General features: G+C 54.3%; 2 protein-coding genes across 3 annotated transcripts in view; both read left to right on the top strand.

Moving 5' to 3' along the window:
* DCHS1 (dachsous cadherin-related 1) overlaps positions 1 to 11,869 on the top strand; it is a 37,312-nt gene extending 25,443 nt beyond the window's left edge. For both annotated transcript variants that reach the window (XM_018059476.1, XM_018059477.1), the window contains exons 7-21: positions 53 to 246; positions 453 to 549; positions 654 to 811; positions 1,023 to 1,887; positions 1,976 to 2,215; positions 2,312 to 2,437; positions 3,245 to 3,454; positions 5,181 to 6,059; positions 6,184 to 6,297; positions 6,464 to 6,675; positions 6,764 to 6,918; positions 7,117 to 7,247; positions 7,363 to 7,646; positions 7,999 to 8,137; positions 8,790 to 11,869. In XM_018059476.1, the coding sequence (XP_017914965.1) occupies positions 53 to 246; positions 453 to 549; positions 654 to 811; positions 1,023 to 1,887; positions 1,976 to 2,215; positions 2,312 to 2,437; positions 3,245 to 3,454; positions 5,181 to 6,059; positions 6,184 to 6,297; positions 6,464 to 6,675; positions 6,764 to 6,918; positions 7,117 to 7,247; positions 7,363 to 7,646; positions 7,999 to 8,137; positions 8,790 to 11,401 (6,416 nt within the window). In that variant the 3' untranslated portion in view covers positions 11,402 to 11,869. The remainder of the gene's footprint in view (positions 1 to 52; positions 247 to 452; positions 550 to 653; positions 812 to 1,022; positions 1,888 to 1,975; positions 2,216 to 2,311; positions 2,438 to 3,244; positions 3,455 to 5,180; positions 6,060 to 6,183; positions 6,298 to 6,463; positions 6,676 to 6,763; positions 6,919 to 7,116; positions 7,248 to 7,362; positions 7,647 to 7,998; positions 8,138 to 8,789) is intronic.
* On the top strand, positions 12,656 to 20,531 carry TPP1 (tripeptidyl peptidase 1). Its single transcript, XM_005689758.3, has 13 exons — positions 12,656 to 12,734; positions 12,847 to 12,918; positions 13,164 to 13,303; positions 14,568 to 14,718; positions 14,929 to 15,056; positions 15,214 to 15,392; positions 15,559 to 15,757; positions 15,905 to 16,093; positions 16,339 to 16,408; positions 16,872 to 16,992; positions 17,077 to 17,235; positions 17,404 to 17,529; positions 17,728 to 20,531. The coding sequence occupies exons 1-13, from the start codon at positions 12,691 to 12,693 to the stop codon at positions 17,866 to 17,868; spliced, it is 1,719 nt and encodes a 572-aa protein (XP_005689815.1). The 5' UTR covers positions 12,656 to 12,690; the 3' UTR covers positions 17,869 to 20,531.

Here is a 20,589-nt window from a genome sequence, read left to right as displayed (position 1 = left end):
TCTTCATCTCTGGCTACCCCATACATGCTCTCTGTCTATCCTGCATTTGCAGGAGAGGTGACCACACTACAAACTCTGGACCGCGAGCGGCAAAGCAGCTACCAGCTTCTGGTGCAGGTTCAGGATGCAGGGAGCCCACCCCGCAGCACCACAGGCACCGTGCATATCGCAGTGCTTGACCTCAATGACAACAGCCCCACCTTTCTGCAGGCCTCAGGGGCTGCTGGTGGAGGCCTCCCCATACAGGTATGTGAAGCTGCAGGGCCCTGCCTCGAAGAAGTAAGAGAGAATGTGGGTGTCTGCTTAGAACCGTAGATGTAAAAGAAACTGCATCTTGGAACAGGTGTGAGAGTAGAAAGGGGGCTTTGTCTGCACAGAGGTTAGCGGAATGTATCCTGGGTTGTCTCAAGAAGAGAGGGAGACAACTGTATATGAGTTGTGTGTTCCCACAGGTACCAGATGGTGTGCCTCCAGGAACATTGGTGACAACTCTGCAGGCCAAGGATCCAGATGAGGGAGAGAATGGAACCATCCTGTACATACTAACTGGTATATGGGGAGTGGAAAGAAGGGAGTTGGTGGTGGATAGCCTGTCCTCATAATATGCCCAGCTCTGGAATGGAAGCCCTCATCCTTGCTCCGCCTGTCCCCAGGTCCTGGCTCAGAGCTCTTCTCTCTGCACCCTCACTCGGGAGAGCTGCTCACGGCAGCACCCCTGATCCGAGCAGAGCGGCCACACTACGTGCTGACATTGAGCGCTCATGACCAAGGCAGCCCCCCTCGGAGCTCCAGCCTCCAGCTGCTAGTGCAGGTATGGCTGCCCTTCCTCCAATCTATCTAGGTCTCCTTGCCACCAACGTGGGTCCCCTCCCCCACGCCCAGAGCACCATCTTCCTAAGCCCTTGTGCCCTCTCCTGTAGACAGGCTACTCTGACCGCCCCTCCTGCTACTCAGTAGGCCAGCCCAGATTCCCTTTTACTTGGGTCCCCCTGATTCCGTCCTCCTTCCCGGGTCCACAACAGGTGCTTCCTTCCACTCGCTCGGCTGAGCCTCCACCGGAACCCTCAGAGCCAGACCCAGTGGCGCCTGTGCCTGTCGTGCTGACCGTGACAGCAGCCGAGGGGCTCCGGCCCGGCTCCCTGTTGGGCTCTGTGGCGCCGCCGGAGCAGGCAGGGGTGGGCGCCCTTACCTACACACTGGTGGGCGGCGCCGACCCAGAGGGCACCTTTGCGCTGGACGCGGCCACTGGGCGCTTGTACCTGGCGCGGCCCCTGGACTTCGAGGCGGGTCCGGCTTGGCGCGCGCTCACGGTGCGCGCCGAGGGGCCGGGAGGCGCGGGCGCGCGGCTGCTGCGAGTGCAGGTGCGCGTCCAGGACGAGAACGAGCACGCGCCGGCCTTCGCGCGCGACCCGCTGGCGCTGGCGCTCCCAGAGAACCCCGAGCCGGGCGCGACCTTGTACACTTTCCGCGCGTCCGACGCCGATGGCCCCGGCCCCAACAGCGATGTGCGCTACCGCCTGCTGCGCCAGGAGCCGCCTGTGCCGGCGCTTCGCCTGGACGCGCGCACCGGGGCGCTCAGCGCCCCGCGAGGCCTGGATCGGGAGACCACTCCCGCTCTGCTGCTGCTCGTGGAAGCCACTGACCGGCCCGCCAACGCCAGCCGCCGCCGCACAGCACGCGTTTCCGCGCGCGTCTTTGTCACGGATGAGAATGACAACGCTCCAGTCTTTGCCTCGCCCTCACGTGTGCGCCTCCCTGAGGATCAGCCGCCCGGGCCCACGGCGCTGCACGTGGTAGCCCGGGACCCCGACCTGGGCGAGGCCGCACGGGTGTCCTATCGCCTGGCAGCTGGCGCGGACGGCTGTTTTCGGCTACACCCCAGCACCGGTGAGTTGGACCGCTAGGAGGGATGGGGACGAGGAGGATGCTAATACAGAGCGAGTGTTTCCTTCCAACCTGCCCACCGCTCACCTAGGAGCGCTGTCCGTGGTGCGGTCTCTGGACCGCGAACAGCGAGCTGAATACGTGCTGACTGTGGTGGCCTCTGACCACGGCTCCCCACCGCGCTCGGCCACGCAGCTTCTGACTGTCAGTGTCGCCGACGTCAACGACGAGGCACCCGCTTTCCAACAGCTGGAGTACAGCGTCCTCTTGCGGGAGAACAGCCCACCTGGAACATCTCTGCTCACTCTGCAGGCAACCGACCCCGATCTGGGTAAGCGTGAGGAGGGGATGAGTTGGAAGAGGGAGGGACTGGGTCAAGAAAGGGTATATTCACCCCGTGATCTTACCCCACGCTGGCTCTCCTCAGGGACCAACGGGAAAGTGACTTATGGAGGCATCTCTGGCGAAAATTTCTCCCTGGACCCAGACACTGGGGTCCTTACCACTCTTCGGGCCCTGGATCGGGAGGAGCAGGAGGAGATCAACCTGACAGGTATACACTGACAGGCTCCCCAAAGCCTGGGGTGGCATAAACACCAGTGTTACATGGGCAAGACCCCCAAAGTACCTTCAAGAAACTTCTACCTCTTACAGCACAGCTTGTATTTTTAATCCTTTGGGGGAGTTTGTCAGAGTACAAGGTGAACTGACTTCTAGGCTGTTACAACTGTGATTATACTAACTCTCAAATACATAATGTCACAGCTTTGCCTTCTAGGATTCCCTCAGATTACACTGTAGCCATTTAACAGAGGCTCATATGGAGAAGGCAATGGCAACCCACTTCAGAACTCTTGCCTGGAAAATCCCATGGGCAGAGGAGCCTGGTAGGCTGCAGTCCATGGGGTCTCCAAGAGTCGGATACGGCTGAGCGACTTCACTTTCACTTTTCACTTTCATGCATTGGAGAAGGAAATGACAACCCACTCCAGTGTTCTTGCCTGGGAAATCCCAGGGACGGGGGAGCCTGGTGGGCTGCCGTCTGTGGGGTTGCACAGAGTCGAACATGACTGAAGCGACTTAGCAGCAGCAGCAGCAGCATATGGATACTGAGTACCAAAGAGGTTAGCTCAGGCTAACACATCTTGGAAGTGGCAGAGCTGGGTCTTGAACCCAGATCTCTTGTTATCTCATTTAGTGCCTTTCCTGTTATACCACCACATATATGTATGCGTGCCTGTGTGCTTGTGGGTGTGAAAAGGTGGACATATTCTGATTTTTGTGTGTACCTGGTGAACACATGTGGTGTGGATTCCTCCATGGGAGCGGGATAAATCTCATTGACTTTGCTTCCCAACAGTATATGCCCGGGACGGGGGCTCGCCTCCACTGTTGACCCATGTCACAGTGCGAGTGGCTGTGGAGGATGAGAATGACCATGCCCCAACATTTGGGAGTGCCCATCTCTCCCTGGAGGTGCCCGAGGGCCAGGACCCCCAGACCCTTACCACGCTGCGGGCCTCTGACCCGGATGTGGGAGCCAACGGGCAGCTGCAGTACCGCATCCTGGGTGAGAACCTTCCTGTACCTACTTGCCCAGGGCTACTTCTTGTTGGCCTGTGTCCCAGACCCAGTGTGCCTGGGTCCTTCTCTTTATGTTTCTGGGTCTCCAAGCATCTCTTTCTATGCCCCTCCAGTACTTGATCTCCCTCTTTGTCTCTTTTTATCTTCCTGTATCTTTTCTTTCTTGATTGTCTCTCCCTGTAGAGTAGTTGTTCTCAAACCTTTTCATCTCAGGAACCTTAACATTATTTTTTTAAACTTTTTATTTTATATTGGAGTACAGTTTATTAACTATAACAGTTGTGATAGTTTCAGGTGTACAGCAAAGTGATTCAGTTATCATATACATGTAATCTATTCTTTTTCAAATTCTTTTCCCGTTTAGGTTATTACATAATGTTGAGTAGAGCTCCTTGTGCTATACAATTGGTCCTTGTTGGTTATCTATTTTAAATGCAGTAGCATGTACATGTCAATTGCAAACTCCCTACCTATCCCTTCTCCCCACCCTTCCCCTTTAAGGTCTCTAAGTCTGTGAGTCTGTTTCTGTTTTGTAAATAAATTTGTATCATTTCTTTTTAGATTCCACATATAAGTGATATATATTTCTCTTCCCTGTCTGACTTTCTTCACTCAGTATGACAACCTCTGGATCCATCCATGTTGCTGCAAATGGCGTTATTTCATTTTTAATGGCTGAATAATATCCTATTGTATATATGCACCACATGTTCTTACCCATTCATCTGTGGATGGAAATTTAGGTTGCTTCCATGTCTTGGCTACTGTAAACAGTGCTTCAGTGAACATTGAGGGATGTGTGTATCCTTTTGGACTATATTTTTCTCCAGATATGTTCCCAGGAATAGGATTGAAGGATCATATGGTATCTCTAGTTTTTAAAGGAACCTCGATACTGTTCTCCATAGTGGCTATACCAGTTTATATTCCCACCAACAGTGTAGGATGGAGGAACCCTTATATCTTAATTTTTAAGAACTGTAAAGAACTTTGGTTTATATGATATCAGCATTTATTGATGTAATAAAATATGATATAATAATTGAACATATAAAATATATAATCACATACCATTATTTACCACATTTGGTATTAAAACTGAGAACATTTTTAAATATCACTGCAAAACAAGCCGATGAAGCATACCACTTGCTGTATTTCTGCACAGGCCCAAGGAGATTTACTGTCCATTTTGTTGGACAATAATGAGGTTGCAAAGATTAAAGCAAGTATGATTGAACACAAGCTAACAAAAGCTGAGTGAATCTATGAAAACACATTTATGCTTTAAACTTTCTACCTAGAATATTCTGGAAATCACACCATTACATAAGCACACATTCCATTAACCATCCAAGTTATGACATCATCATATGTCATGTAGCATCTGGACTCCACTCTGCATTTGTGAGTTGATGAAAATGGAAAAGTTATACAATGTCTTAGTATTGCTATGAAAATAGTTCTGATCTTATGTACTCCCGAAAGGGTCTCAGGGGGATTCTTGGGGCCCCCAGACCCCACTTTGAGAAAAACTACTTTGTAGTTTCTTCCTTTACCTTCTGTGTTTCTCTGCCTTTATTCCACTTTCCCTCTCCTGCCCTTCTCCCTCTCTCTCTCCCTCTCTCTCTTTCTTCTCTGTTGCCTGTAAATCACCCTCTCTCCCATGGGCTGCCACATGTATGTTTCTGTGTGCATGCCCTTCTCTGCAGATGGGGACCCCTCAGGAGCCTTTGTCCTGGACCTAGCTTCTGGGGAGTTTGGCACCATGAGGCCACTAGACCGGGAGGTGGAGCCAGCATTCCAGCTGCAGATAGAAGCCCGGGATGGAGGCCAGCCAGCTCTCAGCGCTACGCTGCTTGTGACGGTGACAGTGCTGGATGCCAATGACCATGCCCCAGCCTTCCCTGTGCCCTCCTACTCTGTGGAGGTGCCTGAGGACGCACCTGCAGGGACCCTGCTGCTGCAGCTGCAGGCTCATGATCCTGATGCTGGGGCCAATGGTCGTGTGACCTACTACCTGGGTACAGGTGCAGCAGGAGCCTTCCTGCTAGAGCCCAGCTCTGGGGAATTGCGCACAGCCACCACCCTTGACAGAGAGCAGTGTCCCAGCTATGCCTTTACAGTGAATGCAGTGGACAGTGCAGCTGCTGGGCCCCTAAGCACCACAGTGCCCGTCACCATCACAGTGCGTGATGTCAATGACCATGCGCCCACCTTCCCCACCAGTCCCCTGAGGCTGCGCCTGCCCCGCCCAGGCCCTGTCCTCAGCACTCCAACTCTGCCTCTGGCCACTCTGCGAGCTGAAGACCGTGATGCTGGTGCCAATGCCTCCATCTTGTACCGGCTAGCAGGCACGCCACCTCCTGGCACCACCGTGGACTCTTACACTGGTGAAATCCGTGTGTCCCGCTCCCCTGTATCTCTGAGCCCCCGAGATCGTGTCCTCTTCATTGTGGCAACTGACCTTGGCCGTCCAGCTCGCTCTGCCACTGGTGTGGTCATTGTTGGGCTGCAAGGGGAGTCTGAGCATGGACCGCGCTTTCCCCGGACCAGTAGTGAAGCCATGCTCCGTGAGAATGCACCCCCAGGTGAGGCCCTAACCATGTCTCCCAGCTTTGTATCCCTGGATGGGCTGGGGTTGCTCACTGAAAATGCTCCCCAAACTCCCTCAGTGTAGTGCTCACACTTCAACCAAGGCCCTCCTCTCTTTAGGGACTCCCGTTGTCTCCCCCAAGGCTATCCATACAGGGGGCTCAAGTGGACCCATCACATACAGCATTCTCAGTGGGAATGAGAAAGGGACATTCTCCATCCAGCCTAGTACAGGTAAGGGGCAGGAGCAGGGGGCTCTGGAGGACAGGTTCCTGGGGGCGCTCCTCTTTGGGCCCGAGGAGATTCGGTTGAAGAGGGGCTGCCCTGCAGTGGTAAGCCTCAGAGACAGGCGCTAGGGCAAGCAAGCGGTCTGTCAGTGATCCATTCTGTCTTCCCCCAGGAGCCATCACAGTCCGCTCAGCAGAGGGGCTGGATTTTGAGGCAAACCCACGGCTGCGACTGGTGCTGCAGGCAGAGAGTGGAGGAGCCTATGCCTTCTCTGTGCTTACCCTAACCCTGCAAGATGCCAATGACAATGCACCCCGCTTCCTGCAGCCCCACTACGTGGCCTTCCTGCCAGAGTCCAGGCCCTTGGAGGGACCCCTGCTGCAGGTGTGGGGTGTGATAGGAAGATGGGGGCAGGGCTGGGCAGACTTTGTCTGCCACCAGGCCAGTGCCAGCAGCCTCCTACTCCCACCAGGTGGAAGCAGATGACCTGGACCAAGGCCCCAGTGGACAGATCTCCTACAGTCTGGCCGCATCCCAGCCAGCCCGGGGATTGTTCCATGTAGACCCAGCCACGGGCACTATCACCACCACAGCTATCCTGGACCGCGAGATATGGGCCGAAACACGGTGAAGCTTGGCTCTGTAGACCCTGAGACTCTTTCCTGGGTCCATGCAATTTCGAGTCCTGCATTAAATCCCTTTCAATCCCTAGGCCACATCCTGAGTTCCCCCCTTCCCCTCTGCTACCTGTCCTGAGCCCTCCTGTCCCTGCCCAGGGTTCTTGCTTATCCCAGGCCCCACCCCCTGATTGTGCTCTGTGTTCAGGCTGGTGCTGATGGCGACAGACAGAGGAAGCCCAGCCCTGGTGGGCTCAGCTACCCTGACGGTGATGGTCATCGACACCAATGACAATCGCCCCACCATCCCCCAGCCCTGGGAGCTCCGAGTGTCAGAAGGTGAGGACTGGGTCAAGTGAGGGGTATAATGGGTGGTAGGGAAGCATTATTGCCCACCATGGGGCTCCAGGACTGTCTGCAACTGTAACAAACACACTTGTGCCATGCATTGCAGATGCACTGTTGGGCTCGGAGATCGCACAGGTAACGGGGAATGATGTGGACTCAGGACCAGTGCTGTGGTATGTTCTGAGCCCTTCTGGGCCCCAGGATCCCTTCAGTGTCGGCCGCTATGGAGGCCGCCTCTCCCTCACGGGCCCCTTGGATTTTGAGCAGCGCGACCGCTACCACCTACAGCTCCTGGCACACGACGGGCCTCACGAGGGCCGGGCCAACCTCACGGTGCTCGTGGAGGATGTCAATGACAACGCCCCTGCCTTCTCACAGACTCTCTACCAGGTGCCAGTGCCCACCCCCGCCCCGGGCCCAGGGCTGCTCATGATGGAGGGAAGTGACAATGCTAGAAGGAGCTGCGGTGGGCTGTATGTTGGAACTGACTTGGGGACAGAGCTTGGGGGATATAAAGGTCCCATCTCAAACCAGCCTTCTCAGTCCTAAGAAGTGTGTCCAGGTTCTGCATTCAGGGCCCAGAAATGGGGGAAGGGCAGCAATTGGAACATTAAGGGGTGTAAGGGCTCCAAGCTGGAACGGGTGCCGTGCAGAGCTCATGGGACCAAGCTGCAGAACAGAGGCTGAGTGAGCAGCAAGGCAGCTGAGAGGCTCAGCCGTAAACTTCTGTCTTACACCTCAGGTGATGCTGCTTGAGCACACACCCCCGGGCAGTGCCATTCTCTCCGTCTCGGCCACTGACCGGGACTCGGGCGCCAACGGTCACGTCTCCTACCACCTGGCTTCCCCTGCTGAGGGCTTCAGCATTGACCCTAACAACGGTGTGTCCTTCCTGGCATCTACCCCTTATCTTTGACTGTGCTGGGGCATATTTTGACGTCATCCCTAGAATTTCTTGCCTGAACTCCTGACTCCTAGATCTCTGACCTAGGGAGGACATTTCCTCGCTTTTGTATCTTTTTTTTTTTTTTTTTTTTTGGCCATGCTGCATCTTCACTGTTGCTCGCAGGCTTTGTGTAGTGGCAGTGGGCAGGGGCTACTTTTCATTGCAGTGCATGGGCTTCTCATTGTGGTGGCTTCCTTCATTGTGGAGCATGGGCTCCAGGCACTCAGGCTTCAGTAGTTGCATCATGCAGGATCAGTAGCTGTGGCTCACAGGCTTTGGTTGCCCGCAGCATGTGGGATCTTCTTGGACCAAGGATCAAACCCTTCTGTGTCCCCTGCACTGGCAGGTGGATTCTTATCCACTGGGCCACCAGGGAAGTCCCCCTTTGTCTCTGTTTTAAGCACTGTCCTGACTGCATGTCTGGAAGCCATTCTCTGAATCCTGGAGCCGCTTCCATAATCTCCCAGCACACAGGCCACTCCCTGGAATCTGACTTCCAAGGCTAATTCCCCATCCCCGGAGGGTCATTCTGCTCACCCATGGTCTCTGCTGATGGCATATTTCTCTTCATTCTGTTTTCATCTCAGGGACCCTGTTCACAACAGTGGGGACAGTGGCCTTGGGCCATGAAGGGCCAGGCATGGTGGACGTGGTGCTGGAAGCCCGAGACCACGGAGTGCCAGGTCGGGCCGCCCGCGCCACAGTGCACGTGCAGCTTCAGGATCAGAACGACCATGCCCCGAGCTTCACGCTGCCACACTACCGCGTGGCTGTGACTGAGGATCTGCCGCCCGGCTCCACCCTGCTCACCCTGGAGGCCACAGACGCTGACGGGAGCCGCAGCCACGCCACCGTGGACTACAGCATTGTCAGTGGCAACCGGGGCCGAGTCTTCCAGCTGGAACCCCGGCTGGCGGAGGCTGGGGAGAGTGATGGACTAGGCCCCCGGGCCCTGGGCTGCCTGGTGTTGCTTGAGCCTCTAGACTTTGAAAGCCTAACCCAGTATAACCTAACTGTGGCGGCAACTGACCGGGGGCAGCCACCTCAAAGTTCGGCTGTGCCAGTCACCGTCAGCGTGCTGGACGTCAACGACAACCCACCTGTCTTCACCCGAGCGGCCTACCGTGTGGCGGTGCCTGAGGACACGCCTGTGGGAGCCGAGCTGCTGCACGTGGAGGCCTCCGACGCTGATCCGGGCCCCCATGGCCTTGTGCGCTTCACCCTCAGCTCAGGCGACCCCCTGGGGCTCTTTGAGCTGGATGAGAGCTCCGGGGACTTGCGACTGGCCCGCCCCTTGGACTGCGAGACCCAGGCTCGACATCAGCTTGTAGTGCAGGCTGCCGACCCCGCCGGGGCACACTTTGCCCTGGCACCAGTGACCATTGAGGTCCAGGACGTGAATGACCACGGCCCCGCCTTCCCTCTGAGCTTGCTCAGCACCAGCCTGGCTGAGAACCAGCCTCCAGGCACTCTCGTTACCACCCTGCACGCAATTGATGGGGATGCCGGGGCTTTCGGAAGGCTCCACTACAGCCTGCTGGAGGCTGGGCCGGGGCCTGAAGGCCGTGAGGCGTTTGCGTTGAATAGCTCAACTGGGGAGTTGCGGGCACGAGTGGCCTTTGACTACGAGCACACTGGCAGCTTCCAGCTGCTGGTGGGAGCTACAGATGCCGGGAACCTGTCCGCCTCAGTCACCGTGTCAGTGCTGGTGACCGGTGAGGATGAGTATGACCCAGTGTTCCTGGCTCCAGCTTTCCACTTTCAGGTGCCAGAAGGTGCACGGCGTGGCCACAGCCTGGGTCACGTGCAGGCCACAGACGAGGATGGAGGTGCCGACGGCCTGGTGCTGTACTCGCTGGCTGCCTCATCCCCCTATTTTGGTATCAACCAGACTACAGGTGCCCTGTACCTGCGGGTGGACAGCCGGGCACCAGGCAGCGGAACAGGCACCTCCGGGGGTGGGGGCCGGACCCGACGTGAGGCGCCACGGGAGCTGAGGCTGGAGGTGGTGGCAAGGGGGCCTCTGCCCGGTTCTCGGAGTGCCACAGTGCCCGTGACTGTGGACATCACCCACACTGCGCTGGGCCTGGCACCTGACCTCAACCTGCTCTTGGTGGGAGCTGTGGCGGCCTCTCTGGGAGTCGTGGTGGTGCTTGCCCTGGCAGCCCTTGTCCTGGGACTGGTGCGGGCCCGGAGCCGCAAAGCTGAGGCGGCGCCTGGCCCGATGTCCCAGGCGGCACCCCTGGCTAGCGGCTCGCTGCAGAAACTGGGCCGAGAGCCACCCAGCCCGCCGCCCTCAGAGCACCTGTATCACCAGACTCTTCCCAGCTACGGTGGGCCAGGAGCTGGAGGACCCTACCCCCGCGGTGGCTCCCTGGACCCTTCACACTCAAGCGGCCGAGGCTCAGCAGAGGCTGCGGAAGATGACGAGATCCGCATGATCAACGAGTTCCCCCGAGTGGCCAGTGTGGCCTCCTCCCTGGCTGCCCGCGGCCCTGACTCCGGCATCCAGCAGGATGCAGACGGACTGAGTGACACCTCCTGTGAGCCACCTGCCCCCGACACCTGGTATAAGGGCCGTAAGGCAGGGCTGCTGCTGCCGGGTGCAGGAGCCACTCTGTACCGAGAAGACGGCCCCCCAGCCACTGCCACCACCTTCCTGGGGGGCTGTGGCCTAAGCCCCGCACCCACCGGGGACTACGGCTTTCCAGCAGATGGCAAGCCCTGTGTGGCGGGAGCACTGACGGCCATCGTGGCCGGTGAGGAGGAGCTCCGTGGCAGCTACAACTGGGACTACCTGCTGAGCTGGTGCCCTCAGTTCCAGCCGCTGGCCAGTGTCTTCACAGAGATTGCCCGGCTCAAGGATGAAGCTCGGCCGTGTCCCCCGGCGCCCCGTATTGACCCACCGCCCCTCATCACTGCCGTGGCCCACCCAGGAGCCAAGTCCGTGCCCCCCAAACCAGCCAGCACGGCCGCAACCCGGGCCGTCTTCCCACCAGCCTCTCACCGCTCCCCCATCAGCCACGAAGGCTCCCTGTCCTCGGCGGCCATGTCCCCCAGCTTTTCACCTTCACTGTCTCCTCTGGCCGCTCGCTCACCTGTCGTCTCACCGTTTGGGGTGGCCCAGGGCCCCTCAGCCTCAGCTCTGAGCGCAGAGTCTGGCCTGGAGCCACCAGACGACACCGAGCTCCATATCTAGGTGTGGCCCGGGCCGGGCCCCGACCTGGGATGCGCACAGTGTCCCCAATGCAGGCCCCATCTGAGCCTGCCCGGGCAGCCTCGGACCGTGATTGGCCACGGGGGAGGCCAGCTCCCCACCCCAGAGTCCTCCAGTAGGGGCAGGTCTCACGTCTTGCCCCAGCCCTGGCAGAGCCCCAGTACCACGAGGCCCAATTGGGCACTGACCTATGGCCAGGTCCCACGCAGGGAGAGAGATGAGGAAGGAGGCAGCAGCCCCAGGGTTCCCCTCAGTGAGGGCCTCTTGCCCTGTGCCAGCACCCTGAGATGGAGCTGAGACTTTATTTATTGGGGGGTAGGGGAGTGGGGGCAGCCCCTGCAACTTTGTTCGGGCCCAGCTCCTTTGGGTTCCACTGACACCCCTGCCCCTGCCCAGAATCAAGTGCCAATTCTCACTCTGGAGCCTTAATAAACTGCAGTTTGTATCCAGTGTCCGGATCTGTTCTCTGGGCCCATAGGGATGGGGCAGTGATGGAAAGGCTCCTGACACCTTGTAGACACCTCAGGAGGCACAGAGTGGGATGGACATAGGGGTGTCCTAGGGTGGGGGAGTGGGGATGGCACTAGGAACCCAATCCTAGCCTGAGGCTGTCACATCACTCTGCAGTTGACCTTTCCCTCTAACATGGGCAGGAGGCCAGATGAAGGCAGACAGCAGGAGCTTGCTTGTGGCAGCAATCCAGAGAGGAATTGGCTGACTGGGGAGACCTTGGAGATGACCAGCTCTAGGCTTGAGGGTCTTCAAAGAGGTGGGGGTGGATACAAAAGCAGCCAAGTGGTTTATTTGGTTTTTTTGTGGGGTCATTATATATACTATAATATATTCATATATAATAACAGCTCACATTTGTTGAGCTTCTGCCATGTGAGGCTCTCTGAGGGGTTTGTTTGCTTTATCTCTGTAAATTTTCAGTGCAATCCGCTGAGGCAGAGCACTTTTAACCTAACAGTCTCCATATTCTTCATGAAGAAACCAAGGCTGCGAGAAGCTGTGACTTTCCTGATATCATATATCTTGTAAGGACCTGGATCTCTGGGTCTATGGGCCTCCAGAGCCCCTTTCTTAAGCACTGCCTACACTGTGCTGAGCCTGGGCTCACCCAGTGTTTCACAGTCCACAGAGGGAGCATCTGAGTGGCCGCCCCACCGCTTCTTCAGCATTCAGGACCACCCATTTGAGGGCGGGGCCAGCACGTCACTAGTTCCTAGGCAGAGGCGGTTGTGGACTACAGGGTTCATGTGATCTGTCACATGACAGCAGACGAGAGGAAAGGCAGAATGGGACCTCGATCCTGGTGAGAAACGGGGGGCTCCGGGAGAAGGGAATCACGCTGGAGGGAGTTTATGTTGGAGGGTGGGAACAGCAACAGTCCAGCTCCTGCTGAAACCCATGTGCTGTCCCTGCAGCCTCCTAGGGCTCTTTGCCCTCTTTGTCACTGGCAAATGCAGTTACAGCCCGGAGCCTGACCAGCAGAGAAGGTGAGTTGACTTAGCACTGACTGCCCCTTCCCCATGGCTTGTCCTGCACCTATTATCCTGGTTCCAGCCTCCCTCACTGGCTTACCAGCTCCTGGTAGCCCCCTCCATAGTTCCCAGGCTCAGTCTGATCATCCATCTCCTGTGATTCAAATCTGCTTCTGAATCTTCCTCCAAATCTAGGTCTAATACTGAACCTTCCCATCCCCACTTTAATAATGAAGGCTGTGTGACCATTGACCCTGCAGGCTGCCCCCTGGCTGGGTGTCCCTGGGCCGTGCGGACCCTGAGGAAGAGCTGAGTCTTACATTTGCCCTGAGACAGCAGAACGTGAAGAGACTGTCCGAGCTGGTGCAGGCTGTGTCGGATCCTGGCTCTCCTCACTACGGTGCTTGGCGGGACCGCGGGGCAGGATGTGGGATGCAGTGGAGGAACACGGGGCTGGGCTGAGCATGGGACAGTGCAGGTCATGTCAAGGGCATGCTCTTAGGGCCTGTGGAGGGGGTGATATAGGACAGATGAATGGCAGTGACCTTCACTGAAGAGTTTCTGAATAAAAAAGTGAATGGGAAGTACTGTCCAAAACTAATTCACATTCTTCCCTCCAAAACTTTCCACCTGTGTTCATCAGGCTAAAAAACAAAGTGGGTATGGTTAAGAGCACAGGCTTGGTGATCAAACCTGAATTTAAATTATGACTCTACTGCTTGCCAGCTGCCAGACAAGTGGGGAAGTGGCATCCAGTACATGTAAATTTAGCTCACTACCTCAGATTTCACCTCCAACCCCTGCTAAATTCACTCTCATTTTCTCCTCCACTCAAACCCTAAAGCTGTCAGTTCCAGCTCTGAAACAGTCCACTCTCTCATCATTCCTTGTTGCCACCAACTCAGCTGATTACTCTCTCACCTGGACTGCTGCCCACCCCACCTCGCTGGTCTGCCATCTCTTCCCCTCCAATCCACTCCCTTTAAACTTCACAGTCTCCTCCAAGAGTCGGTGTTTTGCTCCAACGGTCAAGCTGGACCGTGTGCTTCCTCTGAGGAAGCCCCTTGTGGTGGGGAAGGAGTGGGAGTGGTAAGCGTGTGAGGGGGCAATCTAAGGTTCACCCAGGAGGTGTGTGCATGATCCATGCAGAACAGTGACTCACCATGTTCAGCTTAAAATCAGTAAGTATGAAGATCTGAGCTAAATTAGATATCATCTTATAACTGGTCGTGAAAGTTTTGAAAACTTTTATTGGAAATAAACTTAAAATGAACATTTTTTTTTAAAAATTCCACTGGCAGTCCAGGGGTTAGGACTCAGTGCTTTCACTGCTGTGGCCTGGATTCTATCACTGGTTGGGGAACTAAGATCCCACAAGCTGTGTGGCACACCCCCCAACCCCCAAAAGAACATTTTAATCTATTAATCTCATTTGTTTTTCATGATCATGCAGTATTTGCAACCTACTCTCCTTTAGGATAAATCCATATTCCCCCAAGTTGAGCCTACACCTGTATGGCCTGCCTTTTTACTAGAAGCTTCCCACCCATCCCTCAAGCCCCTACTCCAGTTTCCCTAGGATGTCCCAGTGCCTCCTGGTTGAAGTCCAAAATGAGCAATTTGGAAAAGCAATGAATAAAGGCAATTCTACTGAACCCCTGCAGGCAAGTACCTGACCCTAGAGGATGTGGCTGAACTGGTCCGGCCATCACCACTGACCCTCCACACGGTCCAGAAATGGCTTTTGGCAGCTGGGGCCCGGAACTGCCACTCAGTGACCACACAGGACTTTCTGACTTGCTGGCTGAGTGTCCGGTGAGAGGAGATAATTGCCTCACAGAGGGTATTGATCACCCCATCAGGGAGATTTGTCTCCCTACCAGGGGGAGGGAGCTGAGAGTTTGCAGGTGCTGCGGGTGAAAATGCGTGGGAAGATAACAACTAACTACCTGGTGATGCTCAGGCAGCCTCTTCTGCTCTGCTTCATGCTTTCTGACCTGTGTTTTCTGAACTCTTTACCTCCAGACAGGCAGAGCTGCTGCTCCCTGGAGCTGAGTTTCATCACTATGTGGGAGGACCTGCGGACACCCATGCTGTGAGGTCGCCACATCCCTACCGGCTCCCAAAGGCCTTGGCCCCACATGTGGACTTTGGTAACACCCCGTGGGGCTGGTGGAGGTTGGAAGGGCAGAGCCAGGGATGGGAGAAGTTTAGGTGCCACAGGGGGTGTGAGTGTGGGTGGGATCACAGTGGTAAAATGAGGGTTGGAGTCTAAAAGATCTCTTCCTCAAGCCTGACTCCTCCCCACAGTTGGGGGGCTGCATCGTTTTCCCCCTACATCAACTCTGAGGCAACGCCCTGAGCCACAGGTGCCGGGGACTGTTGGCCTCCACCTGGGAGTGACACCATCCGTGATCCGTAAGCGTTACAACTTGACGGCACAAGATGTGGGCTCTGGCACAACCAACAACAGTCAAGCCTGTGCTCAGGTGAGCCATGCAGGGAGCCTCAGCATCCTCGCAGCCTCTTCAAGGTGCCTGACCAGCCTGGGGCTGACTTTCCGACTCTAATCCTGTGATCTGGAACAGCATCCCCCGACCTGACCCTTGGGGCTGTGTTTTCTGACCCATGAATCTCCTCTGACTCCCTCTGTAGTTCCTGGAGCAGTATTTCCACGATTCAGACCTGGCTGAGTTCATGCGCCTCTTCGGTGGGGACTTTGCACACCAGGCATCGGTAGCCCGTGTGGTCGGACAACAGGGCCGAGGCCGGGCCGGGATTGAGGCCAGCCTAGATGTGGAGTACCTCATGAGTGCTGGTGCCAACATCTCTACCTGGGTCTACAGTAGCCCTGGTACTGCCTAGGGGACTGACTGGTGGGGACAGAATTGCGGGGGAGAAGTGATCTTTGCGCCTTCAAGGGAATTCCATGAGATAGAAGGAGATCCTGATAACTTCCCAAATGATTGCCCTTTTGCCCTCTTCTCCAAAAAATATCCAGGCCGGCATGAGTCACAGGAGCCTTTCCTGCAGTGGCTTCTGCTGCTCAGTAACGAGTCAGCTCTGCCATACGTGCACACCGTGAGCTACGGCGATGACGAGGACTCCCTCAGCAGCACCTACATCCAGCGGGTCAACACTGAGCTCATGAAGGCGGCGGCTCGGGGTCTTACCCTGCTCTTTGCCTCAGGTGACCTCCTACTCTAAACTTGGACCCCACCACCACCCATTGCCCACTCAAGATGAGAACTTTGACCCCACAGTAACTCCTGGACCTGATCTCTAACTCATAATCTGAACTCAACCTAGACCACTGACCTGACCTCAACTCTGACCTCTTGCAGTAATAACATGTGAATTTCCTCTCTGACATCTGAACCTACATTCCAAGCTCTGACCAATGAAACTGAATGCTAAACCTGGTCTCTCTCCCAGGTGACAGTGGGGCCGGGTGTTGGTCTGTCTCTGGCAGACACCAGTTCCGTCCCAGCTTCCCTGCCTCCAGGTAAACACCCAAGCCCACCACTTACTTGTGATTTCATGGTCTAGAACCTTTGCCTTGACCCCACCAGGTGCTCCTGTGGGTCAGCACTCAGTCGTACCTGCTCTGATTGTGATCATGCAGTATTTTCAGTCTCTCCTCTGGTTCCTGCACGCACCCCCCCCCTTCTTCCCAAAGGTCCCAGGCCCCGAATCTCCTGAGTAGGACAGAGATCCCAGTATTCTGCTTCCTCGGTCCCCAGGCATTTTAGTGGGAGATTTGGTGGATGTTTTGTAGGGAGAAGTGTGCACAGTCACCTCAGACCATGCCTTGAGGACCACAAACCTCTCAGTCTTCCCCGTGTACATACTTCACCAGAGTGCTTTCCCAGTCCCTCCAGCAAGACCCAGGCCACACTCACCCAGCCCTATGCATTTTGGAGGTGTCTTAGAACTGCTACATTCTGAGTGCTGTCTTCTTCCCTCAGTCCCTATGTCACCACGGTGGGAGGAACATCCTTCCAAAACCCTTTCCGAATCACAGATGAGGTTGTTGACTACATCAGTGGTGGCGGCTTCAGCAATGTGTTCCCACGGCCTTCGTACCAGGTATGTGTGTGTTTGTGTTGGTGGAGGAGAGATGGGTGGAATCCTCAGTTCAGCAGATGGTACTTACTCAAGAGTGTCTTTCAGGAGGAAGCTGTAACCCGGTACCTGAGCTCCAGTCCCCACTTGCCACCATCCAGTTACTTCAATGCCAGTGGCCGCGCCTACCCAGACGTGGCTGCACTCTCTGATGGCTACTGGGTGGTCAGCAATCATGTGCCCATTCCATGGGTGTCTGGTACCTCGGTGAGAATCAGTCTGGCTCCAAACCTCCACCCAGCGAATACCCCTACCTTCCAACCCCAAGACCTTGCACCCAGAACCCCTGACTCCTCAGAGACCTCCTACCCATCCCTCCCAAAAAATCCAACCACTATGAATCCCTAACCTCTACTTGCACGCTCACCCTTGCAGGCCTCTACTCCAGTGTTTGGGGGACTCCTATCCCTGATAAATGAACACAGAATCCTCAGAGGGCTACCCCCTCTAGGTTTTCTCAACCCAAGGCTCTACCAGCAGCGTGGGGCAGGACTCTTTGATGTGAGTATGGAAGGAAGGGTTGTGGCCATTTTCATATGAAATAACAACATTCATACTCCTAAGAGTATGTTGAGTGCTGAGATGAACTTGAGGGCAATTCTGATGGGGTGGGATAGCCTCTGGAATGTGAATACAGGGTAAGGGGCTATAGTCTGTTAATATCAGCAGGTCCAGATCTAATGCCCACCCTCTCCCTAGGTAACCCGTGGCTGCCATGAGTCCTGTCTGAATGAAGAGGTGGAGGGTCAAGGTTTCTGCTCTGGCCCTGGCTGGGATCCTGTGACAGGCTGGGGAACACCCAACTTCCCAGCTCTGCTGAAGACACTAATGAACCCTTGACCCTCTCCTGCTAGAAGTGTGGGCCTGTCCTCTGCCCCACAGCAGGTGGCTGGGTCCCTTATTCTGCAGTGTTGGAGGCCCTGCTGAACCCTCAACCGTTGACTGCCACAGACAGCTTATCTCCCTAACCCAGAAATGCTGTGAGCTTGACTTGACTCCCAACCCTACCTGTTCCATCATACTCAGGTCCCCCTGCCCCAGGTTCCTCAACAGGTGCCATAACCAGCACTATTTGGGAGGATCCCCTGCATACAACCACTCTCACCCCCACCCCCCAGGGCCCCCTGCTCCGTTTCTTTTCTTTTCAACCAGGCTTTCCCAACGTGTTTTCTACACTGTCTGTGTACACTATTTCACTGCATCCTCATTCCTCAATTCATTGCCATGAGACCTCTACTCTTACTGTTTTACTCCTTCCTTCTCCCTAAGAAATACTCCCAACCTTTGCTTTGTGAGCTCTCTGTCATAGAAGCCTACTGCCTCTTCTTTCTTAGCTTCCAGGGCTTGGCTTCTTCTCTGACCACTCCCTCTTCCTCCTTCATTCCCTTTTCCCTCCTTCTCTTTCTCTGCTTCCTCATTAAACGTTGTTGTATTTTGTTGCTCTATCCTTTTGTAAAATTTTATAACTCTTGGTTTTTATTTTGTCAAAGTATATGGGCACATTGTCAAATACTTCTTTAAGTCTTACTGCAAAAAAATAGCCACGCCTTGTATATCTACCCCCATTTCCTGCTACTTGAGGCAATCATTTCAACTGTTTCTGATGATTCTTTAGTGTGTGCTAAGTCGCTTCAGTCGTGTCTGACTCTTTGTGACCCCATGGACTGTAGCCTGCCAGGCTCCTTTGTCTTTGGGGTTCTCCAGGCAAGAATTCTGGAGTGGGTTGCCAGGCCCTCCTCCAGGGGATCTCCATGACCCAGGGATGGAACCTGCATCTCTTAAATCTCCTGCATTGGCAGGCATGTTCTCCACCACTAGTTTATCTCTAAATAACATGCTTATATTGCTGTTTATTGATTTCCCCTTGCCCAGTTATAGCCATTACTGACTTCCTATTAGCTTGTGATCATTCTTCTGCCTTGCCCCAATCACTCAAAATCCGCACCACCCATTCTTTTGTCCTCTCGATACAATCCTATTTTTGTCTGAGCTGCATACAGGATTTGCATTGGTACAACTGTGTAAATGCTAATCATACCTAATCCATGTAGTATCATTGCTCTATCCTTTGTCTTTTGCTCTTCTCACTTGACTCATTGTCCACTGGAACAAATCAATGACTGGCATCCACAGCCATCACCATCTCACTAAATCGGACTTTCCATCCTACAGGGATTGATACCTCAAAAGCAAGATGTGTAATTCTCAATAGTTCATCTCCGTTCTTCCCAATCCCAAACTGTTCTCTTTTGTTTCTTATTTATAAATGACACTATGCTTGACACTTCCAACTGAGCCAGAAACCTAAAGTATAATCCAAGTTTCCCATTTCCTTCACCTCCTCCCATCATCTCCTTGTCAACAAGTCCTACTGACTCTATCTCTTAAATACATCTTTATCAACCCAAAAGTTCTTCCAATTATATTTCCAAAGTGTATCTTGAATTCATCTACTTCTCTCCAGCTCCACTGCTACTACATGAGCTGTGAGCCATATTCCCGCTCCTCTGAATTGAGGCCCTTGCAAGAAGTGCCCTTACATCCTGCCTTTCCCTAAACCATCTACCAGTTGTTTATTCACTAAGTTGTGTCTGACTCTTTTGCAGCCCCATGGACTATAACCCAGCAGGCTCCTCTGTCCATGGGACTTCCCAGGCAAGAATACAGAGTGGATTGCCACTCCCTTCTCCAGGGTTCTTCCTGACCCAGGGATGGAACATGGATATCTTGCATTGGCAGACATGTTCTTTACCACTGAGCCACAAGGGAAGCCCCAAAACCAACTATCAGAGCAAATCTCATGAGGTCATCTACTTAATTAAGAGCCTTCAAAGATTACTGGATATAGGTCAAGCTTTTTATCATGACTTACAAACCTATCTCCTTACTTGCTATTTGTTTCCAAGTAACAAATTGTTTACCCTTCCCTGTCTCCCCACACTCCCCTCCATGCACTTTCATTCACTGTTGCTCAAGATATTCTTTGCCCTAACATTACCCCTGGCTTCCTGTGCCTGGCTAAGGTCCAGAATTCTTTCAAAACTCAGCTCACCTTCTCTTGTGAATCTTTTGGCTCCCTGAAGCTAGTTGATGTGGATATGACAGAAAAATCCTAGATTCTTGGTTCTGATATAGACTAGAGAGAGCCTGGGGGAAGTAAGTTCAACTCTCAGTGACTTTTTCCTCATCTGTTAAGTGAGGATATTGATACCTGCCTCTAATATTCAGGAAATCATTAAGTGGAATAAACTTAATGGAATGCCTAACACACAGATGTAGGCAGCAACTACTAGTTCCCTTCCTCCCTTGCACTGCACACCCTGTGTCTACCTCCAGTATTTTAACTCCCATATATTGGTGAAATGGCAAGTTTAACTGTTAATGCCTCCCTTTGCAAGACCACTGGTGCCCGGAGGAGTAGAACCTTCTCCTACTTAACTCTGTATTTGCAGACCCTAGCTCAGGACTGACAAAAATAAATTTTTGCTGTGTTGAAAACCCCACTCACTAGCCGTGATTTTACATAAATTGTTTATTAAGACTGAAAGACAGCCATCCCTC

Source organism: Capra hircus, chromosome 15, assembly GCF_001704415.2.
Source record: "Capra hircus breed San Clemente chromosome 15, ASM170441v1, whole genome shotgun sequence".
NCBI classification, from domain to species: Eukaryota; Metazoa; Chordata; class Mammalia; order Artiodactyla; family Bovidae; genus Capra; species Capra hircus.
This window is presented reverse-complemented; position numbering and strand designations above follow the sequence as displayed.